This window comes from Cynocephalus volans, chromosome 5 (assembly GCF_027409185.1).
Source record: "Cynocephalus volans isolate mCynVol1 chromosome 5, mCynVol1.pri, whole genome shotgun sequence".
Classification (NCBI taxonomy): domain Eukaryota; kingdom Metazoa; phylum Chordata; class Mammalia; order Dermoptera; family Cynocephalidae; genus Cynocephalus; species Cynocephalus volans.
This window is the reverse complement of record NC_084464.1, coordinates 165,210,656-165,235,971: the sequence shown is the minus strand read 5'-3', so window position 1 is coordinate 165,235,971 and position 25,316 is coordinate 165,210,656. Positions and strand designations below refer to the sequence as shown.

At 43.4% G+C, this 25,316-nt stretch overlaps 1 protein-coding gene across 1 annotated transcript in view; it reads right to left on the bottom strand.

The window, feature by feature from the left end:
* SMOC2 (SPARC related modular calcium binding 2) overlaps window positions 1-25,316 on the bottom strand; it is a 185,061-nt gene that overhangs the window by 97,832 nt on the left and 61,913 nt on the right. The window contains exons 3-6 of the mRNA XM_063096809.1: window positions 17,813-17,919; window positions 16,528-16,627; window positions 2,575-2,622; window positions 34-84 (exon numbers count right to left, since the gene is read on the bottom strand). Coding sequence (XP_062952879.1) covers window positions 34-84; window positions 2,575-2,622; window positions 16,528-16,627; window positions 17,813-17,919 — 306 coding nt within the window. The remainder of the gene's footprint in view (window positions 1-33; window positions 85-2,574; window positions 2,623-16,527; window positions 16,628-17,812; window positions 17,920-25,316) is intronic.

Here is a 25,316-nt window from a genome sequence, read left to right as displayed (position 1 = left end):
AGCCCTTGCCTTTGCCACCCCACTTATGCTCACCTTCCTCATCTCCTTGAGGCTGAGTCTCCAGCGCTGGGGCCACGGCATCATCTGAATTCAGAACGGAAAAGATTTGCAAGGAGACTACAATCATGAGAGTAAGTTAAGTAAGTGCACAGACCGACGGATGCCAGGACTCACATGCAGCCCCGCCATCACCCAGACACCACCCATGACCCACACAGTGAACGGGCACTCCTGTGAGCTGCTCCCTTAAAACGCTGCTCGTGGCCAAAACCAAAGTTCCCTGAGCCAGATGTTCAATGTGGCTCTAAACTACTGGAGCCTATGGTGGGCCAAAGGATGATGGGGAGTGAGAGAAATAATACGGATGGGAAAGGAAGCTCAAGTCAGAAAAGTCACGAGTTCAGGTCCCTAGATGTTGTAAGAGAAATCGGCAGGGGTCGGAGGACTGGAAAAGAACTCCATATCCATTGTGTGCAAGACACGCATTTCAAATGAGCAGTCTTTAATCAACTGAAAAGCACACAGAGGGCTCCCTGGTACACTGTAAGGTGAAGTACTCCAGGCGCCGCAGGACGGCAGGTGACCGGGCTCTGAGGTCCTTCTCCAGAAGCTGGGCCCAGCCCGGAGGCTGTTACAAGGCACCAGTGAGGACTCCCAAGAGAACCCCTAATCTTTCACCCAAGCTTGTTCATGCAACTTTGTTAGATTATAATTTCAGGACCAAAAATACAAGAAAGTATGGTGGAGATGAGGGCTGGCCGCAGGGCTTATCTAGTTAACCATTATTCATTACTTTCCCGGTTGTCTGTAGAATAAAAATGAAGTTTCTCATAAGGTTTTTTGGGGAAAAACCAAAAAGGATTTTTTTTAAACTGTCACATTGAACGACCTCCTGAAAAAATTTGCTGTCAAAATACTGATAAAAATGTAGCACCACTTATTTGAAATATTTAAGTGCAACATTGACAGTAACAATCAACCAGGAGTATGTTGCTGTTGAATAGTTTGGAATCTTCTTCCAAAAAATTAAAATGAAATGGGGAACACATTTAAAACATATTTAACATGTTAAGAGTCTTAAAAGAACACCACCCGATGCGCTATTACTGGTGTGCGTTTTTGCTGAGGCCTGAGCAGGTCACCACTCTGGAGCTTCCAGCCCACTCCTCAAGTCAGTAGGTCTTGACTGTGTGTAAACCCGGCCTGGCGAACCATGGGGACAGGCTCCAGAGGACATGGGTGGCGACTGCCTGTGGCTGCCCATCCCCCCCGCCCAGCTCCAGCTCCAGAGGCTGTTCCGTTCTCTGCCTGTGTCCTTCCCTCCCTCCCTCACCGTGACCACTCTCACCTGCACGGCCCTGTGCCCTGAACAGCTCTATGCCAACATAAACCCAGCGCAGCTACTGAACTCAGCCTTAAGGGAGTGAAACAAAATCCACGCAGAGCTGTGTTTTTCAGTTTCCATCTATTAGAGTTTGTTAAAGTTCCCGTTTTTATCTTTAAACCGGCTTTGTTGCTTAATTTCAGGAATCCCCCTGCTATGCACACGTCTGCGGACCAAGGGGGTTCCAGTAGTGGAGACACGTTCTTCCCTTAGATTCATTTCTGTGTCCATATACCAATTCCCCACAGACTTTCTTTCCACAGTGGGTTCAATATGCATCACAATGAACAGGATTAGGTCGATGTTTAGTCATCTGCCAGTTTGTACGTATTCCATGAAAATGTCTTAAAAATACAGACATCTTTCTACAAATTCTTTCAGGGCAGGGGCACAGTTTTAATACATGCTTAAGGAATTGGGCTGACCATAACTCAGGTCTATTTGTCTCTATATTACTTCCGTTTGTTTCTGGTCCATTGTATTATAACCCACTTCAGAAAAAAGAAAAGTGCCCAAGGTTTTGGTACTATAGCATAATTTTGATTCATCTTGTAACTAACTTTTAACTTTAAAAGTGGATGTGAAAGCAGAAATGTGTCCTCGGGACTAAAGTGTGATAACTGAGGAACAGGCACAGAGAGCAGGGTGAGGCCTTTCCTGGGAGCTCCTCACAGGCACGTAGGTTACAGCTGCTGAACAATGGCTTTCAGGGAAATGGCGAACTGTTCTACCTGGTTCTTGTTTTTACCATTCTCAGAGGTAGTGATTGCTGTATGTGGAAAAAGTATCATTCCTTCTCCTAAAGCAGAGGGAGACATCTTTGTCAGGGACCTCAGTGATCACATGAGAAGCCAAATTACTGAACCTCGGAGTTCTCTCCACGGGCACCGACCCAGATTCTCCAGGTGGTACCTAACAATATCTACAGCTGGTCCCAACACAAGCCGAGTCTAAGAAACCCTGATGAGGACCGACCCGATGGGTTTTCCAGCAGAATATATGCCCAACACTTAGCGAGGTAACTGGCAATAGTAAGGGCCGAATCACTGTTTGTTGAATGAATAAAGAGCTAATAAACTGTTTCACCTCTCATTTCAATACTAGGGTATTTTCACTTGAGAGATCACTTTAAGGCATAGATATTGTTAGATGTCACATGTCATCATGGAAATTCATTTTAGGATAGTTACCTGTTTGTCCTGCTCCTTCTCGTTGGGGTAACTTTTCATTTATGGAACCTAAAAGAGTAAAATAAGGAATAAAATTATTTCTGACCATCAAATAGTCAAAATTATGCAAATATTTCATTCCATTTTGATTAATTCACAGTGCTTTGGCACTTTCTAGATAAATTCTGCAAGCTTTCTAATACCCTGAGGTGACATAAAGTCATAGGCCCTAAACTAGGAAACAACAGATTAGTTTTGACTTCTGGTACCAAGTAGTTGAACACGAATGTGAGACCCTTTCACCCAATATATCATAATTTCTTCACCTGAAAAATGCCATAATAACCTTCTTAACATTACTATAATGGGGTGCTGAAGTAAATTAGGTGAAAAAAGGAAGTGTTTCTTAAAATAATAAAAAGTTATCCAACTAAATATAATTAAATGATAATTACTATGCAACTAAAGATATGCAACCGAAGAGAATTAAAAACCCTGGTTTTAGCTTCATTCCAATTCATAGAGAGGAAAATTGAGGAACTGTCTTTTTATAGAGGAGTATGCAAAAATATACTAAGTAATTTGTGACCAAGTAATTTGTGATGAAGATTTTAACATTTATATGATACTGAAAGATTTATAACACAAATATGACGCATCGTTCTTTTCCAATAGATTGAAACGGCTGTATCAAATTTTTTCCCCTTAATCATTATTACAACCAGTCAGAATAATAATAATAATAAAACAGTTCTGTTCAGGGAGTTTATCTACTGATTGGGTTCAGAATGTTCTGTTAAGAATTAATTTGGAATTACCGTAGTCCTATGCCAGATAACGTGTCTCAGCAAAAGCCTCTCAGAGCTTGAAATTTATTGTTTGTTTTTCCAGTTTTGAATATGACATCGAAACACAGACTACCATTTACATTAGAGATACAAACTTTATCATGTTTTTGAGAATGTTGAGAAACATCTTGGAATTGTGACAGTGATGTAGTGAGAAACGTGCAGCGATTCATGGTGGCATAGGACCGCGGATGGCAGAGGACGCCTCAGAGCGTCCCGGACACCACCAACTCCAGAACTGACAGAAGTCACACTAACGTGGCAGTGCTCAGGTACTCACCCAACTCAAGCCAACAGTTTTTCTTAAAGGGGCAAAATACGGCCATTCTGAAGCTCTCCTTTTCAACGGGGACATTCACAGGCAACACCAGCTTCAGGGAAGCTGGACGGGGATCACTCAGCAATGTCCTCAGCGGTTTCTGTTCCAGCACCCGCTGGCCCCACTCACAATGCTGGACACACCAGTCCTCTCCCACCCCGGCTGCATATCCATGAAATAGCTGAAGAATGCACATTTGGAAATCTCATGTTGCTGAAGGATAGAAAGCAGCACGTTCTCCTGGTTCATCGCTTTGAACACATGGTTAGGTGCTTGCTAAATCGAGCCATTTCATTATTTCCCAGCTGCAACAGTTACCATCTGGTGAAACATTACATCGTTTCCAGGCATCAAAACAGAGGATTTTACTTCTACTGAGAACCCCCAGGATACAACCCTGGCCTCGCTGGGTGGCCTTGTCATAAAGCTTTCGGAACCTACGTTTCTTGTTTCTCCCTTTTGTACCACCTCTTTACAAATCCAGATTTCTTAAAGAGCTTAAGTCTCTTAGTCACCGGTTTATTTTTATCATGTGTTCCTGCAATGAGTCAAAAAAATATTTTCTACTTTTGACTGGAAATGATAATAATTCCATAACATTTCTGAATACAGCTTCGCAGGTTTTAGTATTGTGAGTGCAATGTAAATATGCTAAATAATAATAATACTACCCTTGTGAGAGAACTTCTGAATTAAATTAAGATCATATTTTATAATCTGAAGGACAGGACAGTATAAAGTACAGATGTGAAATTTGATTAGGGGCTGAGATCAGAGTACAGCGTTTAAAAGTCGTCCACCTCCACCCGCAGGCAGATTTCTTTTCTGAGCCAACAAACGCCGTGACTGGCCTAGCAGGCCCCTAAATTCAATCAGTATTTTCTTAAATAAATCTATACAAAAATAATTCCATCTTGTTCTTCATACGTAAGAAATAATTTTAAAACAGAACCAGTGTCCCCTGATAACCTGCTACGTGACTCTAACATTGTGCAACCCAAACTTTGGAGGAGGACCTGAGGGAGCACTTATTTCATCTTCCAGTGCCTCAGGACAGAGGACAGACTCCCCCAAACGTTCCTGCCCCAGCCTTCCCTGTCCTCAGCAACTTGGAAAACAGTTCAACGTTGTCACTCTCCATGTGACAATCCAGCTATGAGAGCGGATGTGAATCAGAGCCGGAAGAGCAGTTCTCAACTCCTTCTCTCTGTCGCCTGTGAGCTTCTAGAACGCAGGTGTGAGCTGCACTGTGTAGACAGGCGATGGCTTTGAGGGCTGGGGCGGGGGCTACGCACTCAGGTTCCAACCGTCGGGCCAGACATGAGCGCTGCTAAACGATGCTCTCAGACTCGACCCCGAAGAACACATTGGAATCTCTTCCACTGTGAGATCTCATCCCATTTAAATGCTGTTTTTAAAGGGGTGGATTTTTAGCAATTAGGGTATGCATTTCTGGTGGAGGAAACCACAAAATACAATGTGAGGGAAACGGCTATGGTTTAGGGGAGGAATAATGAGCCATTAAGGCTTGTAGTTCTGAGCACTTGGTTCATATCCAGCTGTGCTCAGCAATAACAACTCGACGCCAAAACAGCCCAGCGGAGGGTGCGGTGTTTTGCTGAAAGAGTTGGTGGTCTGAGGCGAGCTCCTTTCACAAGTACTAACTGCACTTCAAAAACAAACAAGGGGAGGAAGGTCTGTGACACGGGAGGCTGGAGGGGAGGCGGAGGCTGTAACGGGGTCAGCTCTCTGCAGGCGGCGAGCACAGTTCAGCACGCCACGGGAGGGGGGTGCCCTTTCTGGGAATCGCACACCCCGGGGCAGATTCACAACATCAGATGACTTTGCTTCAGGGGCAAGAAAAGAGGGAGAGAGACAGGAAAACGGGGGGAAAAAAGAAAAAATGCGGGCCACGTCCTTGCTGTCTGGACAAGCATTCTCTCTGTAACTGGGTTTTTCATCTTCTAATCAGGACAGTGTGAGGGCGACAGGAAAGACTGTACCAATATAAAAAGAGGGGGCGCTGCAGAGACAGGACAGCACTGGCGGCAGGACAAACATCACCACCCCCAGCTCTGTGACCCGCCTGGGCCACATCCTCACCTCTGACACCTCAGCTTCCTCATCCATGACACCCACGGCCTGTGGCTGCACGGAGCATGCAGTGAGTGCTCATGCAAAGGCTCCCTCTTCACGTGTGTATTTTATATGTGGAGGCTGGACAGAGCCCACTCGAGGGGGCAAAGCTCTCTCCACTCAACCAAGTGGACAAAACCACGGCCAAAACGGGTGGGGCACCGCAGGCCTGCGTCTCCCCAGAGCCTGGCCATCATCACTTTTCATTCGTTCATTCATTCATTCATTCACTCACTCACCCATTCAAAACATCCATCGTGTGCCCACAGACAGTGCAGGGATGCGACACCAAAGAGTTGTCTAGTTTGGGGAGATAGGCATTAAACAGAAATTATTCAAATAATTTATATTATATTTGCATGCACAGCTAATATCTGTATAGGTCTTGCCATGTGTTGGCCACTGCTCTAAGTATTTCACATAATTCAAGCCATTTAATTTAATGCTGTCCACAACCCTATGATGTGTGCCCATTATACAGATGAGGAAATGAAGTCCTGGGTAGGTAAGTAACAGGCCCAAGACTACTTAGTCAGTGGGTGGCAGAGCCAGGGTCCATGTCTGTGTTTTTAGCCCTTGGGGAGCATTCAGAGAGGCCCCTCTGAGGAAGATGGAAGGCCTGAGGAGACTGAAAGAAGTGGACAGTGGAGGCCATATAGAGAGAAGGACACAGCCCATCCAAGGACAGAGCCCACGGCCCCCTCCCAGCTTCTGACACCCCTCTGCAGACTCCCTCTCCATCTGTGCAGGAAGATTCCATTGCTCTGACATGGAGCCCATGTGCAGAAGCCTGAGTGAGTCTCGCCATCTGACCTGAATGCCCGAGTGTGTGTAACCATGAAGGTTCATGGAGCTCTGATTTTGGACACTCTTACCCATCCCTGTTGTGAGCAGACCCAAGGGAGGAAGAAAAGAGGCCAAAAAGGGTCAGGTGGCAAATGACATGGGAAGACAGAGAGGGCTGAGCACAAACGGCCAGGGTAAAGAAGCTCTGTTGCACTCAGAGCTCATGAAAACCAGCTGACCCTGTGCATCACTCCGTCAAAGGGCAGCTCTGAAATGGTGCCAGCAGGAATCCTGTTGGAGAAGCCAGTAAGCAGAGTGGCAGCTGTTTGGGTCTCTATGTTTTAATAAGTCAATATGGCAGGACGCCCACCCACATTACCTCCAAAGGTTGTTGCAAGAAGTAACTCAATAATGTTTGTGTCAAAACAGTTTAGAAAGTGGAAAGTCCAGAGTGTGACATGGACCATGCCTATCTCATTCCACAGGTCCCTGTGGCTATGGGCACTGGCCCCTCCTGCTGTGGCTCCAATGTCCTTACTGATGGGCGTTCTTCATTGGTGCACCTGCAAGACCAGTGCCTGTGTTCAATAAATGTGTATAGTCTTCACCAAGGCAAGGTGGGAGACTGCAGCTTGGTACTGGCAGATCTGGATTCAAAACTAATTCCACATCCACTCTGGACACTGTGATGTTTCTGGTACTGGTAGGTGGCGTGGAGTCAGCTTTAATGAATGACACATCTTTCATGGGTTTTTAAGGATATAAGGGAAAGAAGTAGGTAAGAAATGGTTTTTTACACATAATTGCTTTCTGAGCATAGATGTTTAAGTGTTCTGACTCAGGGATATATGAAATACAGGGAGGAACTAGAGAAGCCTCTGCATTTTTTAATCTTATGCTTCAGTTGACGTGAAGAGCAAGACAGGAAGCACAGGCATTTCATGTAGACCTCTGGGTCGATACTTGGAAGTACAAACTTCACAATTAATGAATATTTCCAACCCAGCATGAACTGAGATGAAGGGTAGAAGTTACTCCCTCCTCCAGGGATTTCCTAAGTTTACGTGCAGGTGTCATTGTGCCACCTGGGATATGACAGTGATGGGAGATCTCAGACCATGCAGCACGTCTTGGATGCTGAGGTCTCCATGGGACATGGTGAGCGCTATCCTGATGTGGGTTGCCTAAGACAGTCAGCAGCAGTAAGACCCCACCAGCAACAGGGCCTATTCATCTGCACCAAGACACCTGCCTCAATGCTTCAGCAGTCCCTGCCAGTGATCCCGAGGCACGCTAAGACTCCAGGGCCAGAGCCTGACCCAAATGGCCTGGTCCCTCTGCTTTTGAAGTTATCATTATTATGCTACTATTATTAACATATTGTCATTATTATTGGCATTGCTTTTTGTCTCCTTCCATCTCTCCTGCCATCAGTGCCTCTAGCACAACCTTGGAGTTGTCGCTTCTCTGTTCTGTGGATGGAGAAACCAGACAGAAGCAATTTGCTTTCACTCGATGGACCTTCATGACACTTAGGGAGCTAGAGGAACACTTCAGTTTCTCTTTCAAAGTGTGAGTGACTTACAAGCATTGGTTTTACTCTTCATGGGTCTTGTTCTGGTTTTGAATAGTTGAGATTCCTGGTTAGAGATGCATCAGACAGAAAGAACGTTCTCAGTTTGTTAGTTTCTGAGTTCAGACCGTGATTATGCCAAATCTGAGGATTTCCTTTTCTAACATTATAAAAGAAGAAATTATGCAAGTCACAAATCGTTCCTTACAGAAGTTGAGAGGTTATTTCTGGATTTGCCTGTCATGAGCATCCACTTTAGCTACGTGCATTCTTTACTTCAGAGTCTAAGTTGTACATATTTTAGAGGCAGGAGAAAACATGCCGCTGCAGCCGTATCACTCTTCCAAAAGAGTCATGCAACATTTTGATAGTTTCTCAAATCTTCCTGACATTTGACTATTGCAGTTGCACACAGAAAAAAAAAAAAAAAAAGGTGCTATAAAAAATTATAGTATTTGTCCAAAAATTAGTAAGAAGGAAAAGTCATGTACTTGTTTTCTAGGCATAGAATATCTCTGGAAGGACACACTCATTATTCTTTAAATGCAGCTATATAAATGAGGGCCATACTTCTAAACGACCTCTTGATTTATTTTAGAAAGTTTTATTAACTATTAGAAAATATGAGAGAAAAAAATCTGTGGACTAGGTATGGCAAAGGACAGTTTATAGAGCACGCTTTTAAATTAATGTAAGGTTCAATTAAATATTAGCCACCAAACTAAACGTACAATAAAAGAGCAGATTATAATAAAAAATGGAAGTATTAGACATAAGAAAGTACTTTTTGTTCCTGAAAGGAAAAGTAATAATAAAAGTAATAAGTATTTTTCCCAAATGGAAAAATAGTAATGCCAAAATATTATCCATCAGATAGTTGAATAATTCAAAATTAAGTCCAAATTAAAAAAGGAAAGAGAAACAGACAGAGGATGGGTGAGTCTCAGGGCCATCATCCTGAGAAGTGCCAAGGACATCCTGCTTGTGGACATGAGGAAACCTGATTCCTGGTCATGCTGGTCAGAACAGGATCCTTTGAGTCTCAGACAGAATGTGAAGTCTCTTGTTAAACATAAAAACCACACCCTGAGGTTTCTTCCTTTAACATTTTACTTAATTAAAAAAAAAAAATCAGTATTAAGCACCTTCAGAAATTTCCACAGTCTGGAACTATTATTAGAAATTTTATAAATTCTTTGTTGCCTGTGTCTAATTACTATTTTATCTCATCATGGACATAAAAAGAACTTTCTCAATGCTAGGAAAATTTTTATAAAAGTGAGCATTATAGGATAAATATAATTGATATATTTTTTTAAAAGTCACTTCATAAGTTTTCAAAATTTCAGATACAATTCATACTTGTATTTTTCCTGAAATCTACATGGAAACTTGATTGCCAACACTACTGTCTCACTGGTTTTCACATCCACCTGAAAAGTGGGCTCAATTTTCAGTGCTTTTCTACCTCTTCTTAAAATTGTTTTTTTTTTTTTTTTTACATCTCCTTGCCAATGTGTATTGAGATATTTTATTTTAATAACTATCATTTTTCAGAAAGAGAACTGTTAATCCTAAAGAAAAAACCATTTTGAGGGAGATCTTTCCAATTCAAGCAAAGCACCTTCAAATTTGCATTTTAGTAATTTTTAGCAAGAATTACTTCAGAGACATTGCAACTACCTTGTTGATTTCAATATTTGGAAATTCAGTTGTTCTGGATATTTCTTTCACATTTTTCAGCTTTGTAGAGTCCTTAACTTAGTGCCAGGGAAATTTATTAATAAAACATGAAAAGTCCAGTTAGCTTCTTTTTATAAAGTGAAATTTTTTGGAAATCATTTAGGACACTCCTTCAAACATGGAGTTCCACCATTTCAGATGGAAGCCAAAACTTTAGGCATTGTAAAAAAATGAAGGAATCCGTCAAATTAATGTAAATAATGTATTGAAAGATTATTCCATCCAACCCAGAGAACCTCTGTCATTTATAACTGGGCCTTCCCTAAACCCAGATTTGGAAATCTCAGGAATAAGCACAATAACACGTTGAACTTTAGAAGGAGAGAACAGGACTGTGGTGACTAGAGGTGGAAGGGAGAAGGGGGCGGGGGACAGAGAGGGGGTGTAATGAGAAATTGGTCAACAGACACAGAGAATGATTCCGGGACTTCAAAAATTAAAACCGAATTATGTATTTTGATGTTATAAAACTTGTCAGGAAATAAATAGGGACAAAACAGATGACGTCCTTTCCTTCCTTACAAATGTGCAAGAAAGGACTTCTTGAACATTTGCTATGGCTCTTCCAGGCTGAGCAAGATCATGCCTTTGCTGGGAACACCCCTTTACCTGCGCTGCGCAGTGCCTGTGCTCGGTCTAGAAAGGACAGGGTGGGGGGAGGCAGGGACCTCAAGACAGGCATCAGTGCCTGTGCTTGTTTCATTTCCATCTCTCTTCCGTAACTTGGAATCTGTAGCTTACTTAAAACACATAACTCAAACTGAGCTACATATGGAGATGCTTTGGATATGGTACTATTAAAAATCCTTGCATGTAGGTTCAGCTTACAGTATCTTAACCCACTTTGTATTCATGCCAGGAATAAGCTCTTGGCCAGGGTGTGCAGTTACAGAAGAGAAATGACATTAGAAACCTGAAGCTATTTCCAAATAACAGAGAATAGGATAGCTACAAAATTCCTCCCTTGGGAAGAAAAGTCCTTTGTTTTTAAGCTCTACTCCTGCCCCCAGCAGCAAAAGTCTTCAAATCATTGGAGAGAAAAAAAGAAACAAAAAAAGGAAGAAACACAAAGAAAATCCCTACAGAATACATATAAATCATGTGTATCTGGAGGGAGACACTTGGGGCCCAACTACCCTTCCCCAGCATAAAGGACATGAAGGAAAGGTTAAGCGAGTGCCCTTCCGTGTACTGTATCTTCTTGGACATTTCTGGTGCAAGAGGCACTCCCTGGCACAAAACCATCTACGGACCCAGCAGGTCTAAATCAACAGGCTCTGGAGCAAGTATAAACCTCCAGCCATGAGCGAGAAACACCTGCTCCCAGACAGGCAAGACGCAAAGTGTATTTGGGAAGCTCAAAGAGCAGCTCTTTGCCCTGAATGCCTCTAAAGGCACGACAGTGTTTACCATCGACGTCACCCCAGCCCCTGCAGGGCACTCCCTTGACCATCCTCTCTTGCCCCTCCTACAACTTACCCAGCAGCAAACATGAGAAGAAAGCCAGGCAGCAGTGTCTATCGCCCTTAAGAGTAAATGGTGGCAATGAGACTGCTCCGCCCCCCCATGCCTGACCAACTTGTCCTTATTTGGGGGGAACCATCTCCTCCACGATGCCTCTCTGGACATTTCTGGACATAGTGAGGGGCTCCCTTCCCCATATCCAAGGCATGCGTACACAGCTTGCCTTGCCCCGCCCGCCTCGTGCCAGCGTCTGCCAGCCTCTCACCAGACTGCCAGCTCCTCGCTGGGCAATGTTCAGTGACAGCCACTGATGAATAAATTAATCAACAGTAAATGAATGGATTTCTTGGGAGTGATGCTAAAGCATGGACGTTCTGTGTGAGTACTAGATTAACAGGATGCTAATTCTATCGTTTACTAAAACAGAAGACTGCTTTCTTAGAAATCTCCTCGTTGTCAAATAACTCACAATCATTACAAAGCAGGTGTTAAAAAGAGTTAAAGGGGCTGGACTTGACAACCCCAGCATTGACTCCTACTGAAGCTCTCTGCCTCTCACACCTTGATCTGCACTCTGAGATCACAGTTGCACTGTCTGGAAAGAAAGATGCGGCAGATCGCTCACCAGTTATAACATCTGTGCTAATTATTCGTTAGCTCCTGATTGACAATCATCAAAAAAGTAGATCGACTTGATTAGAGCTTATGGAAGTAGATGATGGCTCTTTAGATTCACTGTGGAGGTATAACTCATACCTTCTTGTCTTGTAGGGAAAATTGACAGAAGCCAGCCCATGGAATTGACCCCATATCCAGTGCTCAGGACCTGGACAAACTGTCACATGGTTGGAGATTCTTGAAGCTGAGAGTTATGATTGGGAGACACATATCTGAACTCACTATTTCTTGTAAATAAGGAATTGAAGGCCCAATGAATTTAGACGTTGTGTTTGGGGGAGAAATGTGGGATATGAAGACAAAGGGATAGACTTAAATCCCATCTCTGCCACTTACAAGCACAGAGGCCTTGGAGAGTTTCCTCACCTGTAAGATGCCAGGCGTGTCACCCACAACTGAGGCTGCTGGAAGGCACATAGCACACAGCGGGCCTTGTGATCGTCAGGCGTTATCATCAGGGGCTTCTCTGTGGCCTCTGTAACCAGGTCATAGAGAGCGAACCTGCTCTCTCCACCTCTCTAGGGCATCCCGAATGGCAAACACTAACTTTAGTGTCCCCAGGGCCTCATTTCTGTTCTTTCTTCCTGTCCCTTCCCCACAGGGATGCTTCCTTCTCTGGTTTCCCCTCTGCCAGCTTGTAGACATCCAGTGCATTCCCCCTATCAAAATCCTCAGGGAAAGATGCCAGATAAATCAGACAGGTGCACAACTTTAGAGAGAACTTGGGCCATTGTGTTACACCCATATGAAAAAGTACAGAAAACATAAATGGACCACATAATAAATTATCCAGGAGCCATGAGAACAGCGTCCAGGGCAGGAAAAGGAGTCCTCATGTCAGTCCCTCATTCCAATCACAGAATTCTCTCTTTCCTATAAGTGACCATCACCTAACAGTGTGACACCCACCCCCTTGCGGTCTTTGTGGTTTACCCCCCGAGGGTGCATCGCTAGGTGCTAGGGCCGAGCTCCGTCTGCTGTTGAGTTGTGAGGGGTGTGGGCTGTGGTGGCTTCCACCTGGGGCGCGTTAGCAGTGCGGCACCAGTGAGCGAGCAGCAGCTATGCCACGTCCATTGCTGTGCAGTGTCCCATAGCACAGACCCAGCAAGGCAACATTCCTACCAGTTGGATGCCAGCAGGCACAGACGTGTCTCCAGGATCTAGGGTTACGACTAGTGCCGCTGCAAGCAGGCCTGCATCTCCTGCCTCACAGCGAGTGCCTTTCTCCAGGGGCCATGCCTGGGATGGAACGGCTGGGCCCCCGGCTGCTATGTGCAAAGGAACAAGCTGACCCTGCAGGGTGGCAGCAACGCAAAACGGCCGCACAGCGCCCAGGCCTTTTTGCTGTCCTGTCCTTGCCAGTGTATCACACTCAGGTTTTTTCACTTTTGCTCCTCTGGCAGGTGTATGGGGAGTCTCTGTGATTTTAATTTGCATTTCCCTAGTATTTCTACTTTTATGGGTCGTCAGGATTTCCTCCTTTATACAATGCTGCCTGTAAAAGTCTTTTGGCCATTTTTCTGCTAGATTGTCTCATTATCTCATTTTTCCTGTTGATTAATAGGAATTTAGGTATTTTGCATTAATGGCTTAATGACACATACTTGTGAAAGAAAGGAACCCATCACCTCTCAAGGGTATTTCTGAGACAACTGAGAAGGTGGAAGAATTTGGGGGCAGGGCTGTCCTCTACTGCCCTGGAATCATGCCGATAAGTGGCCATCTATTTCCCTCACCACCCATCTGCCTCGTGGTGTGCTTGTGACCCTGATAAAAATACACACATGTACTTCTGAGTGACAGTGATTGTCTATGGCTCATTTTCTGATTTTCAAATTGTTACAGAGCATACTAACATGGTAAGCTTGGTGTGAACTTGAAGGCAAAAGGTATTTATTGAATACTGAAGTTTAACCACCTTTAACAAACTTGAAAATCACCCCCATCACTTACAGGTAGCAGAGAACGCATATTAGCCATATTATGTGTCGGTTGACTTCTCAGTGACGTTCTGAGGATGGACCCAGAGACTGAGCTCCCTGGTGTTTGCAGATAAGAACTTTGGCCAGCTGTGACCATGTTACTAGTCACAATCTCATGCAAACCAGTGCTCCTATGCTCCTACCGCTGTGTTTCTATGCATTGTTTGTGAGGGTTGTGTTGACATCTAGAAAGAAGTTAAGTTACATTATGCAAAAGTTAATCATAAATTCTTTTTGTGTGGGTGTGGGGGGCATGTATACTCAATCCTCCCATAACTCTCCCTTAAATGTGAACATTTTCTCAATGATTCACCACAACTCTATAAAGCTTCCAAAAATGTTCCTAGCACAGACACCTGCTCTCTCCCTCCCACATACTTGCAGATTAAAAGCATGGAATACAGCTGGGGTTAAAGAATTTTTCCATAACTCCCACAGAGTTATGGAATATATTAGTTGCACCAACCAGGTGTAAAATGACACTTGCCAAGAGGACGTTAAGGTGCAGCCACAGAACCACACCACAAAAGTGAAAACCAGCATCCACCTCGCAGAGCACCCCATCTTCTGGGAGAATTTTTTAATCTAGAGCACTTTGCTTCCTCCTCAGCAGCATTTTCCATTTTAAACAAAAGGACAGGATATTCCCACTTCCCTAACTCATTCTTTGGAACACAAAATCAACGTCGGCAGGGAAAAAATGGAGCATTTCTATATGGTAAAATGTTACTGATGCCTGGTTGGAAAACGTGACATGAGTGAACATCACAGTGATTTAATTCCAGAAACAAGGCACTCTTTGGAGATTGTGTAAAATTCAATCGATTTTGCATGTTTTCCTAAGAAAGTTCTTTGGGACACTAAATTTTTCAGAGGATGTCACTAAAGTCACAGAAATAGATATTTCCTCTGTTTTCTCCTTTGTAAAATAAGGCTCAGTCATTGCCAGGCTGACCAAGCCACCGCTGGAGGCCCCTGTCTCCCCTGTGGGAATGAGGGAGGTGCCACAGGCCTCAATCCTGCACCTGTTCCTTCCACCTTCTTCCATCCCATTTCCTTCCCCTTGCCCCTCTCCCCCTCCCTGCCAACTGCTCTGCAACAACATCCTAGAATGTAAAAAATAATATTAATAAAATTACATTTTCTTTAATTTTTTTTTAATTTAAGAAAATTTTTAAAAATAATAATAATAATAAGGCTCAACTTCAGATGCTGCCACATGGATGAGATGAAATGGTAGGTGAACAAATCTTTCAGAGTGAGGGATACTCACAGAAGCTGACTTAAAGATGTTAATTTTTTTCTTTCTTTCTTTCATTTCCTCCATGAATTTGTAGAACTATTAGGTATAAGCATTAGCTTACTAAAATATTTTTTCAACACTTTTTAGGCCTTGGATGACAAAACAGTTTTTAAAAATAAATATATTTTAATTCCACATTATGCATGCCCCATGGCTTTTAAGTGATGACCAGTCCCTTGAAATATTAAGTTTCATGTTACTGTTAATTACAGAGGTCATCACATGGAAACCATAGTAGTTGATGAGTTCTAACCTGTGCCTGGGCTCTGGATGCTCAGAAAATGTCTGAATAAGGAAAATAATTCCCAGTTATAAATGTCTGTCTCTTAAATAGAAAACTAGTCTAAAAGTAAACTTGCAGTGCAAATGGTCCAACATTTTACATGAAAAGATGGGAAAGATGTTTTGTGCTTTATCACTGCTATACGATGATACAGTTTGCCTGTCTTCATATGTGTACTCTAGGAATTCTGATCCTAGAGCATGAGCTGTCTGCACAGAAGGTCTGGCGGGTCTCCCCAACAAATCAATCAAACTTGGGCTGCAGACCATTTTCAAATAAAAATGATCTGAGTCATTTATAGTATTTTTGGTAAAGTATTAATGGAAAAGAGATCATTTTATAGATTATTATCCTGCCAATTTTATGACTGTCAGTACATCGAGTCCTTCTATGACTAATAAAATAACACAAATAAACCATCTGGAAATTGACCTATAAAGAATGGCCCACTTTTTCTTTGAAAACATATACATGAGAAATGAGAAATTTTTGCTTTTTTTGGTCAAAGAAAATATTTTGTCCTTTTTGTTGGTGACTACAGTACTTATGGCTATTATTAAAAGTTAAGATGCACATGTGGTTATCGCCCATCGTGATGCAGGCCTGGGGTATCTTCCTTGGACAAGCCGTCCTCTGGCCATCTGTACACATACATATATCTTTGTTTTTCTCCTCTTAAGAACAATGGCACCATAATATTTTGGGCTTTGTCCAGGGACCTAAACCCATTCCGTTATTGCTCACCTGCCACCTAAACTGAATTTCCTTTTAAGTTATGAGCAAACATAAATAACAATTGGAAGAAACAACAAACTAATTTCCATAGGACATTTCACTCTGAAAGTGAAACCAGACCTACCCGGGCACCTGGGTGTCTTGTGGGCAACGGCGGTGCCACTGATGGGCCTCCCGTTGGGCGCGACGCACCAGCAGTACCCCGTGAAGCTGTGGCACTGCACCTGCAGGAGAGGACACGGCAGGGTGAGCTCGCTGGGCGGCCGGCCGGGCTGCACCTCGCTGTGCACACGGCCCCTGCTTTCTCCAGCATCGTTTCAGACAGAGGCAGCAGGATACACAGAACTTCCCACACAGCTGCATTTGAATACGCAGCAGAAGGAAGAGGGTTGCTCTGGACCACAGGATTTTAGAGATAAAGGGCACTTTTACTGACTGCAACTCTGGTCTGGGCACCTTAGTGTCTAATCCTTACCACCTTCCAGATGTAGCCCAGCCCTCATCTTACAAATGGGGAAACTGAGGCCCAGAGAACTCAGACTTGCTGTCTGTCAGTCGGCCCATGGCAGAGTCAGGGTGGAGACGGGTGTTGGCTGCTGGTGGGTATTCTTTGCAGGGAGACTTGTTTGGTCTCCCCAGCGTCCACCCTGCTGTCTGCGCCATGACCTCCCCCTCACTCTCCCCTGTGGACAGCCACAAGCTGAGCCGGACACTCCTTTAGCTCCAATTTCTCTCCATTTCTCTCTCTCTCATCACTCTCCCAAAGGTCAAATAGTTATTGTGAAAACACATAGAACTCACAGTATCATCTGACAGATCACAGGCAGGTTAAACAGCAGATCCTGCTCTATTTTCTACAAGAACTGCATTACATAGCATTGTATTTTAGGAATTGTTTTTCCTTAATAGGGAGTAATAGCACTGACATAGTCAAAATAGAGACTCGGGTCATGTTCTGGACACTGCCTTCGGCTACTGATGTGGTCACTGGCACGCCATGGGCTTGACTTGGCTCAGCTGCTGTCTGTGAACCCATTGGAGGGATTAAGGTCATGGTGCCACATGACTTTTAGTGTGTGCTTCCCTATGATTAAAATTAAAGTAAAATTAAATGCTAACGAGCCCGGTTAGTGTGGTCTAGTTAGCCACGCTGAGGAGCTGTCCGTGCTCAGTGCACGCACAGTGGAGGCGTGAGTGTCAACTGTGAGCCACACCTGCGCCCGCTCAGGAACCAGCACGCCACTGCTGTGCATGCGAACCAGGCCCGCCATGAATTCACTTCTGTAACACAGACGGGAGACTTCCCCACAGAGGGGTCCTGCCGCCTCTTACAGGTAGCCTTCCTGCCCTCGTTGCCCCTTCCTCCCCCAATCGCCCAGCTGCAGAGCCGCCCAGGCGCGGCAGGTGACCTGACTGTAGGTGCCGTCCTCGTTGCATTCTGGAATGAACACTTGCTGAAATTCCTTCCGGGCTTGCTCCTGGGTATACTTCCTTTCGGCCACACACCTGGACACATCTGTGGGAAAGAACAGGGGCAGAGGAGTGGTTATGCAACGGGAGGTAGACGGAACAGACAGGAATGTTTTAAGATGTGAGCACGTGAGTCACAGTCAAGGGTTGAGAGTGTTGAGGCTGGACGGGGCTTCTGAGGCGACTCGGCTCTCCTGGGCTCTGCACAAGGGCATGTGCCTCATCTGCTGCAATCCTGTTTTTATCCTGATGACAGGCTTGCAGGTGAGAAGAGCAGCATCATTCTCCACAACAAAAGAGTAGGGAAACTGAGGTTCAGCCTACTTATGGGTCAACAGGAGGACCTGGTTCCCTGGACATGAAGAATTGCCAACTGTCTGGCCAGCCACAGACAGGCTCTTCCCAGGTGCAGGGACATTCATCTGAGCTCACCAGGATCAGGTCTAGAACCAAAGTTGGGGCCAGGTCTAGAAATTGCAGTTAAAATAAGACCAGACATAACTGACCAAGGGGGAAGGACTGTTGGGACACTTAAAGGGACAGGGACCTTTCACCCACAGCTGCAAACCAGGGCACCTCCCAGGCTGGGACCTTCTTTGAGAGGAAATCATGGCTCGCCTCTTTTATCTTCATCTCAGTTTCCCAGGATCTCAGACTCAATACTAAGCTTCTACCTCTTCCAACTCCACATGCGAAGTTTGACAATCAAGTACGTAAAAGCAGTCAAATATCCTCAGCGCACTTCGCACTCTGCCCCAGATGTCCATGTGTTCATGTTAAAGTGACTACAGCATTATCATTTAATATAAAGCACAATGTTGCCGCTGCTACTTTGACAGACATCCCCAGGGACCCACAAACTAGTAAAAATGGAAAAGTCTGAAAACATAAAAACATATGTAATCTCACTCTAGAAAAAAATGATGAAATATGGAGACACAAAATCCGTAATGCAAGTAGACACCACGAGCAAAGCTCATCTCTGCTGCCATCTGTACAATCAGACTGGACAAAGGCATTTGAGAACTACAGACTCCACGGCTTACAGATGCTAGCTCCAGACTTCCAGCAAAGCGAGCCAAAGCTGTGAGCCTCACACTAACGAGGGCCGATCTTTCCGTGACCCTGGGATGATAAAACATGCCCTAAGGAGCAGACATTCCACCCTTTTGAGAAGAATGTCCTAATGTTTGCTCCCATGGGCTACACACCCCAGGATCACCACCGCAAGTACATGCTTGACTTCTTTGGACCATCACACAATGTAGCTCATTTGAATTTTAAAAAGTGAAAAAAAAAAAAAATGGCTCTCCCAATTTTTTTAAGTGTTTCCAGATTTAAATAACAAGTGTCCACGTCTTCAGAGAGCTTAAAGGCCCTCTTGACTCCAAGAGACACTTCTTCAAATGCTGTCCACTCCCTGTCTTCAGACAGCTACTTTTTGATGGCCTGGCAGTTAAAACCTGCTGGCTACAAGAAAATGCCATCTGGCCACCATCTCAAGGAGGCTGCCAGTCTCTGACGGTCATGGTGGGCTAAGAATAGGCCCTGCCACTAATGCTTCTTCAAGACCTTTGTGGGACTTATCTGGGGCATTTGTAGATTTACCAGATCGTGTGCTTTGAGCATCGGGGGCCTATGCATCTGAGAAAACACTTCCCCATCCTGCTCAGTGCCTTTCGTCTTATCCTAAATTTTGGCCTGGCCAACCAGCACTCAGCAACATGTGGTTTTAATGCAGTCTGTGTTTTAGCTGAGTAGAAATCATGGCTTTGCTGGATTTCTGTCCTCATTTTTTCGGATAACCTGTGGTTTGACTGTCTAAAAGAAAAAGTGATATGAGTTCCAGCTTGCAAGGTCTCAACTAGGGTACAGATGAAGCTATAAATTATTTCTAATATTTGAACTATTGTGGAACATGCCAAAAAAACCATAAATTTTCCAAACAACTTATGGGCTTCATTCCTGGCTTGGATTTCTTTTACCAACTTCACATTTGCCACTGGTTAGATAGTTCTCAAACCTGCAACTCCTGTGTTTAATAGAATATTAAATTACAAGTTTATGTCTAGTATATTGCAGACTATTCAGTCATAAGAAATAATGAAAACTTAGCAGCATAAACTTACAGAGCATACATAAATCATTCCCCAAAATAAGTCTGTAGTCACCTTGTTAAATAAAAGTGCTAAATGTTGAAGGTCCTATTATGGCACATAGTCCTCCTTGTAATTCCAGATATTTTGTGTTAAATCAGGTACAAGATCTCTACTACTTAGAAGAGTCTGAATAGCAGTCAACCAGTTTAATTCTATTGAAATGCACAAAACCCCTGGAGAATTTGGATTAAAAAATAGTAAGATCTCCCTTGTGTTTTTAGTATCACTTTAAACCATTATATGCTTAATGGATATACATCTTACTAAATTAAATGCTATTCTTTATAAAAATAAAAATATTAAACATACCCTCAAAATTACATTATTTCCAACCTTCCAATTTTTCAATCTCTTTTGAAAGAATGAAATATTCTTCCCTTGGAACTTTATTTACAGGCTATAAATTTCTTCTCATTATGTTTTTACTCTTTATGGTTCTTGTGGTTAAATTAAAAATTCAGCAGATTCCTAATTTTTCAATGGCCTTGTTGAAATTTTACTCTGAAGTTTTTATTTCCAATTGTTTAAAGGTTAAATCCTCAAAACATAAGCAACATAATTTTTTTTTATTATGGTACAACTACACGTAACATAAAATTTACCATTTTAGCCATTTCAAAAGGTACAATTTAGTGGCATTTAGTTAATTCACAGTGCTATGCAATTAGCACCCCTATCTGGTTCCAGAACATTTCACTACCCCAAAAAGAAACCCCACACCCACTTCTCCCTCATCCCAACCTCCAGAACTGTCCATCTACTTTCTGTCTCTGTGGATTTGCTTATCCTGGGTATTTCAGGTAAGTGGAGTCATGTAATATGTGCATGCTTTCCTTCATTTAGTGTCATGTTTTCAAAGTTAATCTATGCTACAGTGTATAACAGAGCTTCACTCCTTTTTATGGCTTAGTAATATTGCATTGTATGGATATACCATGCTTTATTTATCTATTTATCCATTGATGGACACTTGGGTTTTCCCTTCTTTGGGCTACTGTGAATAATGCTGCAATGAACATTCATGAACAAGATTTTGTTTGAACACCTGTTTTCTTCTTTCTGGTACACACCTAGGTGCAGAACTGCTGGGTCGTATGGAGATTCTGTGTCTAACTTACAGAGGAGCTGCCAGACTGTTTCAACAGCAGCTGAACCACTTTATGTTCCAGCCATCATACGACGGGCATTCCAGTGTTGCTCATCCTCACGAATACTTGTGTTGTCTTTTTAAAAAATTGTTATAGCAATTTTACCTAGTGGGTATGGAGTGGAATTATCAAAATGGAAACTACCAAAATGTGATACGCACTATAAAATAGAAGTAAGCAACAATGTTTTATAATGGTTATTTCTGATGGTGCTTTGCTTTTAAACAGGAAGCAAATAATTCCCAAAGTTGTTAAAATCACTCAAAACAGGATTAAGCAATAATTGGAAGAGACAGCTTTGCTGAACACTTTACATGGAAGAATCTTGGAGAAGAGAAATTAAAAGGAACAGTGAAAAGGAGGCTTTGAGTAAGCTTGCTTAAAACGCGGTCATGAAACAGTGACATTTGTAGGTGATCCTGAGCTCAACAGTCCCTGAGCCCAGACAGCTCCTCTTCCAGGCACTCCTGTCTATAACAGAGCAGGGTGACATGAACACGTTCAGCTATAAAAAGATGAATCCAGTCTTCTTTAAACACTTCCTGTTAGTCTTCCAAGATGAGATGCTTTAGTTTACACCAGAGACAGCGCATCAAGACTTCAGTGCTGTTCAGCCAGGTTCCTAGTGCGACGGACCGCGGCCTTTGGGAAATACATAGTTGTTCTCATGGCCCGTTCATGTAACACAGAATGAAAGGCTGGACAGGATGCTTTCTGGTCAGCAGATGCTCTGCCTCTGAACCGAGCATGGTCATTAGACAGTTATGATTACAGTCATGATTGCGGAGACTCTCTGAGGTCAAAAGCAGTTTCATCTCTGTCCTCTAGGGCCTCAGCACAGGGTCTGGCACAGGGGCAGCTGACCCTGAGACGCACGGGTAGAGGGAGACTGTGGCAACCAGATAAAGGATGCAAACTGACCCTTTGTAGTGGCCAGAGAAATGGTAGCCCTGAGAGTGGCATGCCTTTTATTTTTATTGGCATCAAATGAAGGCGCACTCTGTGTTTCAAAAGTTAGAATGTTTTCCCTACCCATCGGTTTTCAGACCAGACTCTGAGCAGGACTGAGAACGCTGTGCTGTGACACTCTTTCACGTGAAGAAAACTTTCTCTGTCATCATGGTATAGATGGATGTGCTGGGAGGAGAGGCCTGTGGAGCTCCAAGAGCTCTCCCCACCTGGCCACCCGCAGCCCCAGCAAGTCCACAGAAACCTCCCGCAGCCACCACTAAAAAGACACTATTTCAGAGCTAGGGGAAAACAGGGACTACATTTTCATTTTAAATAAATATTCTCATTTTAAAGGAAAAAAGGCGGAAACAAAATTATAATAGAAAATCCCTGGGTATATAACTGAGGTTGCCAAATTGTAAAGGAAAACATTAGGTAAACTGCAAACCATTGAAGAATATATTGACGTATTCAGACAATTTTTGCAATATTTATACAAGAAACAACTGATCATAACCATCACCATGATAATTAATAACGGTGATTGTCAGAATCAAAATGTATCAAAATAGGTTATTATGCAAGTGGTCAGCAAATTGTTCTCTGTGAATTTTGACTGTAACCTTCCAGAGGCTCAGAGCCACCTGAGGCTGTGCGGAGAGGCTCTGTAGCTCTTCTACTGAACTATTGCTGTGAGATTATAGTTATTGCTAAAGCAAACACAGAAAAGGTCTTTTATTCTTTTCTTTTTTAACATAACATTCCAGAAATATTCTGTGAGTTTCTGATCATGGCTTGAATATGAGAACAGGGACACTACCTCTTGTTATGTCTACGTTAGCCCATAAAGAGGTACATTTCTAAACATAAGCCTATTAGAACACCATAAAGGAGTTAAGGTAAACACAGTTTGGGTATAGTTTCTGGAAGAGACAGGCACAGATAGGATTAGAAAGTCCTAGGACACTGCCACGTGGAAGGAGAATTTCAGACAGCTGTGTCTGGGGGAGGGACAGAGTCTGGTCCAGATATGGTGTGGACTAGGAACAAGCACCTGGCCCAGGAGGTGTCAGCAGAGAAGAGTCACACACACACTTGCTCTCTCACACTCTCTCTCTCACACACACACATTCATAGATTTCTTTCATGGAAATGCCTGTTTCACTAAAGAAAATGATTGCAGAGATGTTCAAGAGGTGCCACCAACAGGGCACTGGGCACGAGGCCTCAGCACACAACAGACCACGTGGGATGATCATGAAGAAATGGCTTTCCCATGAGGACCAAGATAACAGGCTCTGTCACAGCAAACGAAACTTGGAGGAAAGGCCACTTATGTCAAGATGAAGCCTTCTGCAACACTATTATTTGGTCACTGTACACTTCTATGTATGTATAACTTTGGGGACTTTCATGGGGAAAGAACAAAGGCTCTAAAACCTCATTTTAACATTATATTAACAATAACAACTCATTTATTCATACTCTAGAGGTGCAATCTGGCGGTGTAGTAATTGTGGACTCCCTGCATGTGACATAGCCTTCATGATCACAGAGCTGACAAGTGCAGCAAAGAACAGCAGGTAAATACTGGGAGGCATTGGTCACAGTTGTGAGGAGCCATTGAAAATAGTTGTGAGAAGCCATTGGTCACAGTTGTGAAGAGGCATTGGTCACAGTTGTGAGGAGCCATTGAAAATAGTTGTGAGAAGCCATTGGTCACAGTTGTGAAGAGGCATTGGTCACAGTTGTGAGGAGCCATTGAAAATAGTTGTGAGAAGCCATTGGTCACAGTTGTGAAGAGGCATTGGTCACAGTTGTGAGGAGCCATTGAAAATAGTTGTGAGGAGCCATTGGTCACAGTTGTGAAGAGCCATTGGTCACAGTTGTGAGGAGCCAGGGGTCACAGTTGTGAGGAGCCATTGAAAATAGTTGTGAGTAGGCATTGGTCACAGTTGTGAAGAGGCATTGGTCACAATGTTGTGAGGAGCCATTTGTAATTGTTGTGAGGAGCCATTGGTCACAGTTGTGAGGAGGCATTGGTCACAATGTTGTGAGTAGGCATTGGTCACAGTTGTGAGGAGCCATTGGTCAGAGTTGTGAGGGGCCATTGGTAAGAGTTGTGAGGAGCCATTGATAACAGTAGCAAGGAGCCATTGTCACAGTTTTGAGGAGCCATTGGTCACAGTAGTGAGGAACCATTGGTCACAGTTGTGAGGAGCCATTGGTAACAGTTGTGAGGGGCCATTGGTCACAATGTTCTGAGGAGCCATTGGTCACAGTTGTGAGGAGCCATTGGTCACAATGTTTTGAGGAGCCATTGGTCACAGTTGTGAGGAGCCATTGGTCACAATGCTGTTAGGAGCCATTGGTCACAGTTGTGAGGAGCCATTGGTCACAATGCTGTGAGGAGCCATTGGTCACAGTTGTGAGGAGCCATTGGTCACAATGCTGTTAGGAGCCATTGGTCACAATGTTGTATGGAGCCATTTGTAATTGTTGTGAGGGGCCATAGGTAACAATGCTAAATAGTTCCATTATAAAGCTGTGCTCTTGGAAATCACCACGAAAGTTGCTTTGGTCTTATGTCTGTTCTTTTTCAGAAATCTGTTATAGACATTTTTTCCAGATATCTCAAAATAGTTCCAAGGTTTTCTGGCATTTGACTTCTCTTTCTTTTTCTCTTTTTTTCTTTTTGCTTTTTTATTCATTGCCAGAGATTTTGCTTAAAAGAAAGTCCCAATGGTCTCACATCAAAATAAAAATATTAATGTGTTTGCTGAGTTCTGAAAACAGAAACTCCACAAATTTCTGTGAAAATATGAGAAAAATCCACCTCGACCACTGCAATTCTACTCAAGGTCGATTGTTAGATCATAATATGAAATGCTTAAAACATTTTAATCCAATTTAATTAAATGTGGACTAAAATATTTTAATTGTTGTTTTCAAACTAGTACATCCAAAAGAGAGAGCTCCAAATATTGAAGACAGCAGCAAGCTGGCATTTGCCAGGTGAAGCCATGCCACGCCAGCTCATTTCAACACCAGGAATAATTCAGAAAAACACGATGGCTGCTTGCATTAAGTGACGGGATGTGAGGGGCATTTTAATCTTGTGCTCTCTCGTTTGCCTTCAGGGAAAAATGTTCTCAACCTGGGTTTTGCTGTAGAGTTTGCATTAT